This window comes from Anolis carolinensis, chromosome 3 (assembly GCF_035594765.1).
Source record: "Anolis carolinensis isolate JA03-04 chromosome 3, rAnoCar3.1.pri, whole genome shotgun sequence".
In the NCBI taxonomy this organism is placed as follows: Eukaryota; Metazoa; Chordata; class Lepidosauria; order Squamata; family Dactyloidae; genus Anolis; species Anolis carolinensis.
The window spans coordinates 2,457,656-2,471,704 of NC_085843.1; the positions used below are offsets into that span (position 1 = coordinate 2,457,656).

At 45.3% G+C, this 14,049-nt stretch overlaps 1 protein-coding gene across 1 annotated transcript; it reads left to right on the top strand.

Moving 5' to 3' along the window:
• Positions 1 to 13,294, top strand: chrna10 (cholinergic receptor nicotinic alpha 10 subunit). Its single transcript, XM_003230075.4, has 4 exons — positions 1 to 3,469; positions 5,143 to 5,297; positions 8,055 to 8,587; positions 11,824 to 13,294. Exons 1-4 carry the CDS (start codon positions 3,467 to 3,469, stop codon positions 12,333 to 12,335), a joined length of 1,203 nt encoding a protein of 400 aa, XP_003230123.2. The 5' UTR covers positions 1 to 3,466; the 3' UTR covers positions 12,336 to 13,294.
• The last annotated feature ends 755 nt before the right edge of the window (positions 13,295 to 14,049 follow it).

Below are 14,049 nucleotides of genomic sequence, written 5' to 3' on the forward strand. Positions count from 1 at the left end.
AGGAAGGAAGGAAGGAAAGAAGGAAGGAAGGAAGGAAGGAAGGAAAGACAGACAGACAGACAGGCAGACAGGGTCCAAATCCCACCTTTCCCACTGTGTTCCCAAGAAGCACCTTATATTCCCTCTGCTTGCTCCCAGGGTGGATCTGCACTGCTGAATTGATGCAGATTGGTACCACTTCAGTTGCCATGGCGATGGAATCCTGGGAATTGTAGTTTGGCAAAGCACTGGCACTACTGGCAAAAGACGACTTAAGACCACCCAAAACTACAACTCCCAGGTCCCCCATAGCATTGAGCCATGGGTTTCACAAGGTCTTTAGAGGGTTTGGGCCTCACAAAACTACTGCTCCCAGGATTCTTTTGCATTGAGCCATGACAATCAAAGTGTCGCCAAACTGCATTCATTTGACAGTCTGGATTCAACCACTGCAATGATGTCCTGGGAATTGCCATTTTGGTGCACCTATACAGTGGAATGAATGCAGTTTGGCACCACTTTCAACGCCATGAATATAGATATAAGATATGATCATATTTATATCATATACTAGCTGTTCCCAGCCTCATGTTGCTGTGGCGAAGGGTGGTAGTATGGGAAATTAAGTACTGAGGAATTGGTGGTATTTCTGGTTGTTCCTTTTTTTTGTCTGTTGGAGGCAAGTATGAATGCTGCAATTAGCCAGAATGATTAGCATTTAAAGGTCTTTCAGCTTCAAATGCTGGCTGCTTCCTCCCTGGGGGAATCCTTTGTTGGGAGGTCTTAGCTGGCCCTGATTGTTTCCTGTCTGGATTTCCCCTGTTTTCAGAGTGTTGTTCTTTATTTACTGTTCTGATTTTTGAGATTATATTGTTCTGCTTTATTATACCACAGTAATGTTTATATATTATATATTATTTTTATAATATTATTTGCTTTGAACTGGATTATATGAGGCCCCTTTCACACAGCTGTATAAAATCCTCACTGAACTGGATTATATGGCAACGTGGACTCAAGATAATCCAGTTCAAAGCAGATACTGTGGATTATCTGCCTTGGCACTCTGGGTTACATAGCTGTGTGGAAGGGCCTTGAGTCCTATAAATCGTGGTGAATTCTCCCCAAACCTGTCCAGTCTGTTCACTTGCTGATCAATTCCTGTGTTTGCTGTGTACCATAGGAAAGGGTAGGAAAGGGTTAAGGGAGAGGCAGTGGGCGGGGTCATGCAAATGGAGAGAGAAAGGAACTCTGAGATGTGCTCACTGTAACCTGAAGTGTCCTCGGAGGGAGTGACTTGATGGCTCCTCAGCACTGGGAACCGTAATGGCCTGTTTGTGGAGGCCGGAGGCTGTCTGTTGAGCGGACACCCCTGCCACATACACACACACACACATATTTTCACTTTTATTATGTGTATAGAAGAAGAAGAGAGAAGGTAATAATAATAATAAATAATAGGTATGTAAAATCTGCATAAAGTACATACAAAGGTGCCCCAATCGTATAACACTTATCATAACCTCACTCAACGCCGTGATGGACTAGTCTTTAAATATTCTACCTAGATATTCTGTGAAAGACATCCGGTTATTTTGAAAACATTGTATTGTTTTATTTCTAAGGAGACAAGTCAATCTATGTATTTTCATCTTTGCCTCTCTTCAGCGAGACCCAAATAAATATATTCATACCTTATACCTATATCTGAATTGAAGTTGCTTTGGGTCTAATTGAATACAGGGAAAGATATAAATAAATCTATATCTATAAAAGGGTAATGAAATTTCGGCCTAGGACAAAACAACAAAACTACACATCCCAGAAAAGCTAAACTTGGCAGCACAACCCCTCATCCATGCCTCTACGTTCATACAACAAAAAGAAAAGAAATATAAAGTCCTAATTAGAGGGAGAGGAATAATTGTTTTTATCCAGTTGATGCCAGTTAGAAGGCTAAGCTCCACCCACTTGGCCTGCTGTCAGTTAGAAGGCTAAGCTCCACCCACTTGGTCTGCTGTTAGTTAGAAGGCTAAGCTCCACCCACTTGGTCTGCTGTTAGTTAGAAGGCTAGGCTCCACCCACTTGGTCTGCTGCCAGTTAGAAGGCTAAGCTCCACCCACTTTGTCTGCTGTCAGTTAGAAGGCTAAGCTCCACCCACTTGGTCTGCTGTTAGTTAGAAGGCTAAGCTCCACCCACTTGGTCTGCTGTTAGTTAGAAGGCTAAGCTCCACTCACTTGGTCTGCTGCCAGTTAGAAGGCTAAGCTCCACCCACTTGGTCTGCTGTCAGTTAGAAGGCTAAGCTCCACCCACTTGGTCTGCTGTTAGTTAGAAGGCTAAGCTCCACCCACTTGGTCTGCTGCCAGTTGGAAGGCTAAGCTCCACCCACTTGGTCCGCTGTCAGTTAGAAGGCTAAGCTCCACCCACTTGGTCTGCTGTCAGTTAGAAGGCTAAGCTCCACCCACTTGGTCTGCTGTTAGTTAGAAGGCTAAGCTCCACCCACTTGGTCTGCTGCCAGTTAGAAGGCTAAGCTCCACCCACTTGGTCTGCTGCCAGTTAGAAGGCTAAGCTCCACCCACTTGGTCTGCTGTCAGTTAGAAGGCTAAGCTCCACCCACTTGGTCTGCTGCCAGTTGGAAGGCTAAGCTCCACCCACTTGGTCTGCTGTCAGTTAGAAGGCTTAGCTCCACCCACTTGGTCTCCTAGCAACCCACTCAGCCCAGGGACACTTCAATCAGGCCTCTTCAACACTCCCTATAAAATACAGATTATCTGATTTCAACTGGATTATATGGTAGTGTAGACTCAAGATGAGCACCAACCCCCAGAGTCAGACACAACTGGACTTAATGTCTGGGGAAAACCTTGACCCTTGACCTTAACTACCACCAATTCCTCAATACTTTATTTCCCAGACCACCAGACTTCGCCACAGCAACGCGTGGCCGGGCACAGCTAGTCTATATATATAAAAGGGTAAAGTTGTTTGTTCCGTGACTATAACAACACAACTAAATGCCCTGGATGTATAGTTCACCTGCAATCTAAGAGCCCTCTGAACTCCACCAACTTTGCACACTGGCGAGGATTGGCAGTGACTGGCCTTGACATCCAGGAGTTATAGTTCACCCGTATTCAGAGAACATGGAACCCGTCAGATGACGGATCTGGACCAAACTTGGCACACAAATTCAGTTGAAGTCCAAAACACCTGGAGGGAGGGCCGAAGATGGCCCATGCCGGTTATAATGTGTGCATTTTGGAAAGGAAAGGTTATCAATAAGAGCACTCCTTTGTGATGCTGGGATATATAGTCCACTTGAACTTTGTCCTCCCCTTTCCCAGGTGTCTCTGGGGCCCAAGGCAGGTTTGCTTACAAGCTGCTGAGCGACCTCTTTGCCAATTACTCCAACGCGCTGCGCCCGGCCGAGGACACGGACCGCGCCCTCAACGTCACCCTCCAGGTCACTCTCTCTCAGATCATAGACATGGTAAGGCTTCGTCTGGCCAGGAATCCCATGTATAACAGGGAGGGGGGGGCCTTGAGGTCATCTAGTCCAGCCCCCTTTGATAAGGCAGGAGGCCCACGCTGGAAGCACGGAAAATGATTCCCTGTTGTTACGCATTGAATTCTGATTCAGAAGTTGCTCTTTTCCCTGATATTTTAATTCATTAGAATCCCCCCCCAGGGAGCACCTTAAGGTCATCTAGTCCAGCCTCTTTGATAAGGCAGGAGGCCCAAGTTGGAAGCGCAGAAAAGGACTCACTGATCTAGATTGCCTGGGAGCAGAGGAGTCCTTGAAACAGAGGCTTAACGGGAGAGCTTTGATTGTGGATTCTTACCTTGTCATAGACAGAACGCCACCAAATAGAGTACAACACAGTTTATTGAAGTTACAGAACTGAAAAGTGCCCGTAGGAAACAAAGAACTAGGCAAACACTTGTCTTCAGTGAAAAAGTCCACAAAACAGCTCCGTTTGAATTAAAACGGTTAGAAAGAATAAACCGGATTAAACAGGAGTTTAATCCGAACTAACTCAAAAGTGCTTACTTCAGCCTGGCAATTTAAACAAACAAAAGTTGGTAAACAAAGGTCAAAATGAACACAAAAAACTGGCAGCAGATTCCTCTCTGCTACCCAAAAGCTACAGATGAGTAACTCAGGCTGTTACTCCTCCGTGCAACGAGCGAAATCCAGGTCCAGGCACATCAATCAGGATCACGGCGGTCAGCGGGGTCCCAGTCCGGTCCGAGGTCGAAAGCCAAGTGCGGGCGTCTAAGTTCCACGAGTTCACCGATAGCCACAGAAAGGATAGTCCAAGGTCGTAGTCAGTCAGTCAGTCCAGCGTCAATCCAGAGTAGGTAATTAATGTCCGTCAAAAAGACGACGGAGGTCCAAGCTATCAAGATTAAACACAAGTTGCACAGAAAAACCCCACACAGTTCCTCCCGCTGTCTATGCCCAGTGTCCTTGGTAACTTACGTATCCAGCAACGAATCACACCCGTCTTCAGGAAGTTCCCCAACAAGAGCCCAAGCGTTCGTCCAGATTACCTTGCCCAACGCAATTAGCCATTGATCATAAACCCCATTTTATCCAGTTCATAACTCCTCATCGCTGTCAGCTGCTATCCTAATTCCAGGTGCCTCATCATCATCATCCTCATCAGAGCTAAAACACCTTTGACTACGCCCCACAGCATCCCCAGCTGCGGATCCCGCTCCATCCCTCCAGCCCGTCCATGGGTCTGATCCTGCAACCCGCCAATCGCCTCCCATGCTAACATTGCCGGTGACACCCAAATCCTCCCTCACACGAGTCCACTCCATGTCATCCTCCTCTGAGCTAACCATCTCTTCCTCCATTCCCTCGGTAAAACCCTCAAATGAGTCTTCGTCAGTTGGTTCTGCAAATAAGTCCCGGAGCCGTTTCCTTTCTCGCTCCTCAAAAGAGTCTGACTCTCGAGGAGTCTTACGACCACGTCTCCCAGTACCGGAGCCAGAAGGCTCAACCATAACATACCTGGCAGAATGGGGCTGGACTAGATGGCCTTTGGGGTACCTCTTCCAGCTCCAAAATTCTACGACTCTGACATGAATGCAACCGAATGACCTTCTTGATGTAGTCCTTTTGCCTCCACCTGACCTCTTCTTCCATTTCAGGACGAGCGGAACCAGATCCTGACGGCGTACCTGTGGATCCGGCAGGTGTGGGTGGACGCCTACCTGAGCTGGGAAAGGGAGGCCTACGACGGCATCGACTCCATCCGCATCCCCAGCAGCTACGTCTGGAGGCCGGACATCGTCCTTTACAACAAGTGGGTCCCAAAGGTGTTGTGGTAATCTCTGAGCGGTTAGACTCAATTTAACCCTCTCTGGGGGAGATTCCACCAAAATGCAGCAGAGTAGCAAAAGCAAAGCTTTCAAATGCAGTAGTTATTTACACGGGGTGAGCAAAGAGAAGCCTTTGACCATTTAGGATTGCAATGGACTGCAGAGTCTCAGTAAAAGTTCAAAAAGTATTTATTCAGGTAAAAAGAACTCCGTTGTAGATAGAAAGGCTTGGGAGCTGTCTAGTCTACTCTAGACTGGTTTCTAAGGAAAAATAAGAAAGGAAAAATAACAAACATCTAAATAGTTACATCTTGCCAGGAGAGATGGCAGGACGTGTTGTTAGCTAGAAGAACAAAGGGAGAAGAGATTAACTGAAATGGTTCCAACCGCATGGTCCAGTTTATTGGGGCCATAAAAGACATTCTGACCAATGGGAAGTTAGTGTCCCTAAAGATTCACATTTCTGCTAACTTCAAAGTAAGGGATGTGACATAAACAGGACAGAGTGAAACACAGGAAAGCCTGTCTAGGCATGCTTTGGAAACAAGGAAAGGATTCCCTCAATCTAACTCTATCGTCTATCTGACTACATCTAGACTTGAGTAGTCCAGGGTGATTCCCAACAAAAGGAAGGGGTGCTGTAGTTGTTCTTCTCCAGAAACTTTGTTTTTGTGGCTGCCACAAACTAAGTTGAATGGGTTGAGATGCTATGATGGTGAGATGAGAAACTAAGAGCAAAATGTTGCAGTTTCATAAACTTTTCCCATGTTTTTATGATAGAACCAATTAGAAAATAATAGCCCAGGAACATGGGACTTAATTTAAACGTCCCTGGTTTAGATTGAGGGGAGTCGTAGTCCCACTTTATTCTTCTTTGGTCAGACCCAGAATAATAACCCTGTGTCCAGTTCTGCAGAGATATAGGATGGGTTTGAGACCTGGCTTGAAAACAGTCTGTGCAAAATGGATCCAGGGGTCTTAGTAGACCTGAAACCCTATTCTGTGAATACATCACCTCTCTCTGTCCCTTGGAGAAAGAGGCGGATTGTTGCACCCCAAGGCAGCATGAGCACTCGAAAACCAGACAAGGTTTTCACATAACACACAATATAACACAATATATCTTTATTAAAACAATTATAAATCCAAAGGAAATTAGGTATAGAGTCTGAGTAAGGAATAGTTCTTTTTAGAAAGCCAATGATGGTTCCAAATGGGTGAAGGGAAAGGTCCGATAGTATAATCCACAATGAGAGCTCGATAGCTCTCCAAAGAAATCAAAGTCCATGAGTTAAAACAGGGAAACAAGGCTGTCAGGAAACAGAGTTCAATCCACTGGAAATACTCCGTAACGATCAAGGCAGCAAAGTTGTCAAAGCTGAGGCAAACTTGAAACAGGAACAAGAATAACAACTGAAGTAAAGGTCTCAAGGTCTACTCGATAGTCACGGCACGTCACGGCCTGATTGGAACCGGAATACTTGGCTTGGGAACAGGAGCTGGAGACGGAGAAACCTCTCTCCAAGAAAGCAACATTGACACCGCAAGGAAATCTACTGAGCAAAACACTTTTAACAGATTCTGGACTGTTCAGAATTTAGGAAGTAAAAACTCCCAAAACTTTCTCAAGGGAACGCTAACCATTGTCCCATCTATTTGCCAGTCTTTGGCTCCGGCAGATTTCTTGTTTTGCACTTCTTTCTCTAGTTACAAAATCTCTACGATTAAAAACCTCGTTCCCAGACATGTCCTTGACATCTGGCTCTATTTGCGAGGGAGGAATAGAAGAATCTTCTCCAATTAGCAAGTCTCCAGAGCCAATATCTTCGGGCACCTGCAGCTGTAAAGGCCCCTCCGTGGAGGGTGAAATGTCAGTATAATCCTCAGCATTATCTGTGAAAAGTGCAAATCCTGAAACACTGCAGGCCTTGGTGCCCTGGCTGGCTGGGATCTAACACGGATGTACCTGCATTCCTGCAGTCTGCCACTCTTTTGGGAAGTAAGAAGGTCTCTTTTGTAGCATTTCTGCTGTTGTTGTTCTACATTGATTAATTTGTTATCCAGTTAAAACATGATGACTCCATCTGTTTCGGACAGATGTTGGTTTTCCTTCTTAAACTGCTTTGATTTCCCACAGGGGCGAGAAAAGCAGTATATAAAGACGGTAAAAAAATAAATTAAAGTAAAGAACCATTGTTTGACTCCCTTAACTTAAAGAGTTATTGGCTTTGACTATGTAAACATGTTGTTTTCAACCACAGTTCAACAGGTCGGCAAGGTCAGCAGATCTCGCCAGCATCTTTTTATCACAGTTCAGTTCAGCAGTTCATGAATTCTTCACCTCCTTTTTCAGTCTTCCATAATGCCATTTTGGGCCTTAATCTACTTAGGATGGTATCTTCAGTCTTGGCCATACACCAACCATACAATTGCATTCAAGCCACTCATTACATAGGTAGAGGGTGGGTGATAACTGGCTTGAAAAAACTCTTTGTGAAATGGATCTAGGAGTCTTAGTAGACCTCAAACTGAACATGAGTCAAGGGTGTGACACAGCAGCTCTAAAGGCCAATGCAATCCTAGGATGTATTGTTGAAAGCTTTCATGGCCTGAATCATTGAGTTTTTCATGCTGTATGGCCATGTTCCAGCAGATGCATCCATAGCGGTCTAGTGTCCAGATCGAGGGAAGCTTAATTCTCCTGGACTCCCTGACCCAGGATCTCTTTTGTCCCCTTCCAGTGCGGACGACCAGTTTACGGGCTCCATGGAGACCAACGTGGTCATCCGGCATGACGGGCAGATCACCTGGGACTCTCCGGCCATCACCAAGAGCTCCTGCAAGGTGGACGTCTCCTACTTCCCCTTCGACGGGCAGCAGTGCCGGCTGACCTATGGCTCATGGACCTACAACGGGAACCAGATCGACCTGCTGAACAAGCAGGAGACTGGAGACCTGACGGACTTTGTGGCCAACGTGGAGTGGGAGGTGCTGGGCATGCCGGCCCGGCGCAACGTCATCACCTACGGCTGCTGCTCGGAGCCCTACCCGGACGTCACCTACACGCTGCACCTCAAGCGCCGGGCCTCCTTCTACATCTTCAACCTGCTCCTGCCCTGCGTCATGATCTCCTTCCTGGCCCCGCTGGGCTTCTACCTGCCGGCCGACTCCGGGGAGAAGGTCTCTCTCGGGGTCACCGTCCTCTTGGCCCTCACCGTCTTCCAGCTCCTCGTGGCCGAGAGCATGCCCCCCTCCGAGAACGTGCCCCTCATCGGTAAGCGGAGCTCCCGGGGGAATTGGGTTCCTCCAAAAATGGGATAGGAAATTAATCCAAGAGAGGACTAGGGTGTGGCATGGGGGTTGTGCTGGGCCCATAACCGTTGTCATGAAATGAATGTGTTTCAATTTAACCGTTTTGTGACAGGTTGAAGGGAGAAAGAATAAAAACACATACAACACCCTTGCTAGGTAGGTGTCAATATATTGGTTGATTGAGACGAATTACCTTCCTCAGTCTCAATTCCTCTCCTCTGACGTTCTGGCCATCTGCTCAGATGCACGGAATAAATTCCAGACTCCCTTCTTATCAGCTATAACAGCGGCATAAACTTTATTGCAGATATGTACGGTTTATTTACACAGCATGCCGGACAATAGCCATTCTCTGTCCGACTACTTCAAAGACCGCTTCAGGAGTACTCTCGCACATTCCAGTCTTATTATCTATAATAATAATAATAATAATAATAATAATAATAATAATAATAATAATAACAACTTTATTTTTATACCCCACCTCTATCTCCCCAAAGGGGACTCAGGGCGGCTTACATGGGGCCAAGCCCAAATAAAAACAATAGCAATATAAAACACAACAATAGACAAGAGACATGCACAATTATAAAAATTTAAACATTAGCCAATAAAAACAAATGACAAGAACTAATAAAAACATGGATTAAAATAGAGAGGTTGTAAAAGTAGACTGGGTAAGGTGCACCATATAAATATTGTAAACACGAGGTGACTGATAAAGTGCTGCAAATTCTTGGAAGTGCAAATTGGGATGGGAATAGACCCCGTGTCTATATCAAGTTGACAAAGGTAAAAAGTGCATGACGTATATCCTGTCACAAAGCAGAACCTCCAACTGCTACGCTCTAGCCATGCATTCCCGCTCTATGCATTTCACCATTGCACTACTGGATTACATACACACACCAACAGCCAGCTTTAAACTCTTAGCACAATTTCATACTACATTAAAACAATTTCATCAACAGTAGGCACATGAATTTCTCCTCTCGCGGCCTCCTCCAGCTGCTCAATGGGACAGACTGTCTCAAAAGCATGCAGTTAGTTCCGATCCACGAAAGACTGCAGAGTCTTGGTCACAGTTGGCAGAGATTTTATAGCACAGCTCACCGCTTTAATAAGACACTTGAGCTCTGGCTTTCACGGAAAGTCCTTTGGAGGTTTATTCTTCAGTCGTTGCTACATACAACTATTTACAGGTCTGCTGTCAGTATACAGAGATATTCACAATCATAGCAAGATACCAACATAACAATTTATTTATTTCTCGTGTCAGAAGCAAACCAGGGGTACAAGTTGTAATGGATTTGCAAACACAGATTTTTTTACGAAAGAAAACAAACTTGGCATGAATACTAAATGTCTTTTGCTCAGTAGCTGTCCACTTGGAGTACCTCTGGTGTTGCTGTGAGAAGGTCCTCCATTGTGCATGTAACAGGACTCAGGCTTCACTGTAGTCAATGGTCTGTGGTTTGCTGTTCCCCACACTCGCATGTGGTGGACTCCACTTTGTGGCCCCTTTTCTTAAGGTTGGCTCTGCATCTCGTGACACCAGAGCGCAGTCTGTTCAGTGCTTTCCAAGTTGGCCACTCTTCTGTGTGCCCAGGGGGGAGTCTCTCATCCAGTGTCAGCCACTGATTAAGGTTCTGGGTTTTAGCCTGCCACTTTTGGACTCTCACTTGCTGAGGTGTTCCTAACCCTAACCCTAACCCTAAGTTCTCCATAGTCTTTAAGTATACTTGTACTCATGGAAGTCCATAAGCATACTCCTATATATATATACTAGCTGTGCTCGGCCACGTGTTGCTGTGGTGAAGTATGGTGGTATGGGAAATCTGATAATCTGTATTTTATAGGCAGTGTGGAAGAGGCCTAAGTGAGGCCTAACTCTGCCTGTCCCCTGGGCTGAGTGGGTTGCTAGGAGACCAAGTGGGCGGAGCTTAGCCTTCTAACTGGCAGCAATTGGATAAAAACAATTATTGCTCTCCCTCTAATTAGGACTTTATTTTTCTTTTCTTTTTTTGTTGTATGAATGTAGAGGCATGGATGAGGGGTTGTGCTGCCAAGTTTAGTGTTTCTGGGATGTGTAGTTTTGTTGTTTTCTCCTAGGCCGAAATTTCATTACCCTTTTATAGATATAGATATATTTAAGAATTTTATTAATTTTTTTATACTACATCAAAAGAGTGAGAACAAGTAAGAAAAAGAGAGAAAGATAAAAGTCTACAAAATACAAAAATATACCCACACAAAAAACCCCAAAAAACAAAAACAAAATAAAAATAAATGTGACTTCCATTCCATCTTCTTGGATAATATTTTCTTCTTATTCAATAATATTTTTTCTTACTAAAGAAAAAAAAATAGTAAAATTGTCTCTCGTAATCTTCATTTTCTCAAATTATCCAGATAGTCCTGAAGATCGTCCCAATTCGTTCTTTTCATTATCTTGCCTGTATTTTTCTTCAACAAAAAAGTCAGTTCCTCCATATCCTTTATTTCTCTTATCTTCTCCACCTACTCCTCAATTGGTGGGGCTGATTCCTGTTTCCATTCTCTAGCGAAAACAATTCTAGCGGTGGTTGTAATATAAGTGAAAAGTTTATCTTCTTGTTCAGTCAATTGTAAGTCTAAATCTGTAAATCCTAATAGATAGTATTCTGGTTTTCTTATAAAGTTTCTCTTTAAAACTTTTTGTGATTCTTCATGAATCTTCATCCAAAACTTTGTTGCTTCTTTACAAAACCACCACATGTGATAGAAGGAGCCAACTTGTTCTTTACATTTCCAACACTTATCAGAAATTGTTTTGTACATTTTGGCTAATTGTTTCGGTGTAGCATACTCCTATATTGAAGTCCAAACAGCACATGCATCCACCTCCACTGAGGTCTGATGCAAAAGGCATCCACCTTCACTGAGGTGTAAAGCAGACACTGAATACAAAACGGAGTCCTGAGTCTGAACATGCTCAGTACAATCACATGTCTGTAACCCCTCCCACACCAAACTGGCAAATCAACATACACATAGGATACAGGTTAGCAAATCTATACACTAACAAGTAGTGAGAAGCTTGTGAGGTTACTATTTCCAAGAGAAAGAAGGGGGTTGGACTGGATGGCCTTTGGGGCCCCTTCCCACTCTAGGACCCCCGTTCCTCCTCTGTTGTGTCTCTCCCTCTCTCCGCTCCAGGGAAGTACTACATCGCCACCATGACCATGATCACGGCCTCCACCGCCCTGACCATCTTCATCATGAACATCCACCACTGTGGTCCCGGGGCCAAGCCGGTCCCGCAGTGGGCCAAGGTCCTCATCCTGCACTACATGGCCCGCATCTTCTTCATCTACGAAGTCGGGGAGAGCTGCCGGAGCCCCCGGCCGGAGCCAGACCCCTCGCCCAAAGCCCCGGTGGGAAGCGGAGGGGCCCGGGGCCCAGCGTCCCCTGGGGAGGCCTTTGTGGACCTGGAGGGGGTCCCCGGGGGGTCTGCGGCCTGTGCCAAGGGCGGGTGCCTCTGCCGCCAGGGCAGCAGCATCCTCCGCAACGTGGAGTACATCGCCAACTGCTTCCGGGACCAGAAGGCGGCCTCCAAACGGACCGGGGAGTGGAAGAAGGTGGCCAAGGTCATGGACCGCTTCTTCATGTGGGTCTTCTTCGCCATGGTCTTCATCATGAGCGTCCTCATCATGGGCCAGGCCGTCTGAGCCGCCTTGTGCCGGATCCAAGGTTGACGGGCAGGCCGCCCAGACTTACAGACGACTCCGAGCTAAGAACAACGAGGCTGAGACAACAGGAAGTGAGAGAAATCCACTCCTGGAAGAGTTACTCCTATCACGGGGAAAAGGTCCCTCCACTGAAGCTCTATCTCTAATCCTTGTTTCCGCCACAAGCCACATTTCCCGAAATCCCATTCTCACAGGGACAGAAAGTGAGGTGAATTGTTCTGAACAGAAGCACAGACAGCAAAGGAAACTCCACAGCCCTGTCCTCTCCAAAGCTTATCTATATATATAAAAAATAAAATGTGCGTAATTCCCATGGAGTAAACAACAAAACCACTGGACCAAATCACACCAAATTTGGCCACAAAAGACACAGTCATCCAATCTATGTCTTTCAATTAAAAAAAACCCTAAAAAATTAGGTCCAAATTACAGAAAACCCTCCAAAACCAAAAATTAATAACCACGCATGCGCAGAGCCTCCGGGTGGGTGGGGCTTCCTTCCCTTTTCTCAGAGTCATCATCATCATCATCATCATCATCATCATCATCATTATTATTATTATTATTATTATTATTATTATTATTATTGGGTTCCTGGGAACCATCAAAATGAACAAAACGTGGCAGCCACCATTTAAAAAAACTCTACAATCTGGACAGTAAATAAAGAACAACACTCTGAAAATAAGGTTATTCCAGACAAGTAACAACCAGAGCCAGCTAACACCTCCCAAAAAATGATTCTCCCAGGGAGGAAACAACCACGCTTTGAAGCTGCAAGCCCATTCAGTGCTAATCAAGGTGACTAATTACAACATTCATACTTGCCTCCATAAACAAAAATCCACTTAGTACGACGCCACAGCAACGCGTGGCCGGGCACAGCTAGTCTATATTTCTATAGACTAGCTATATATATATATATATGAGTTACACTTTAAAATGTACCTGTTCCAATTTACTTACAAATTCCACTTAAGAAAACAAAACTACAGAACTTGTAGTCTCCTTCCTTTTCTGGAGGTTTTTAGATGGATGGTCATCTGTTGAGAGAGGTTGGATGTGGCCTTCCAAGGGGTTGGACTGCATGGCCTTTGGGGGTTGTTGTCCAAATCAAGGAGTGGAAATGTTGGGAGAGGGGTTCCTTTTGCAGTTGCATTCTTCTTGTTGTGTGCTCTCCCGCTGACTCTGAATTACCATCAGTGGACCTCCAAGAGTCCTGGGGAGCGTCTACGCTGCAGAATTAACCTGGTTTGACACCTCTTGAACTGCCATGGCTCAATGCTATGGGATCCTGGAAGTTGTAGATTTGCAAGGTCTCGTAGCCTACTCTGGATGCATCTGCAACGTGGAACAAATACCATTTGACCCTTCTACTCCTTTTCCATCTCCTTCTCCTCTATTTTCTCCTTCTTCACTCTGCTTCTTCACTTCTTCACACACGTTTTTCTTTCTCTGCTTTTTTTTCTCCTCCTTTTTTCTCTACTTCACTTTCTCCTCCACTTTCTCCTTCTCCTTCACTTTCTCTTCCCCCTCATTTTCACTTTCTTCTTCTCCTTCTTTCCTGTTCTCTTTCTCTTTCTCTTTGTCCTCCTTCTTCATTTCATCCTCTTTCTCCGTCTCCTCCTCCTCCATCTTCTCCATCTTCTCCTTCTCCATCTCTAACTCCTCCATCTTCTCCTCATCCATCTTC

Excerpts from the sequence above, each read along its gene's own strand:
- chrna10 (XM_003230075.4), top strand. Across the intron at positions 5,298-8,054 it reads GACATCGTCCTTTACAACAA|TGCGGACGACCAGTTTACGG; the intron begins GTGGGTCCCAAA and ends GTCCCCTTCCAG. Across the intron at positions 8,588-11,823 it reads CGAGAACGTGCCCCTCATCG|GGAAGTACTACATCGCCACC; the intron begins GTAAGCGGAGCT and ends TCTCCGCTCCAG.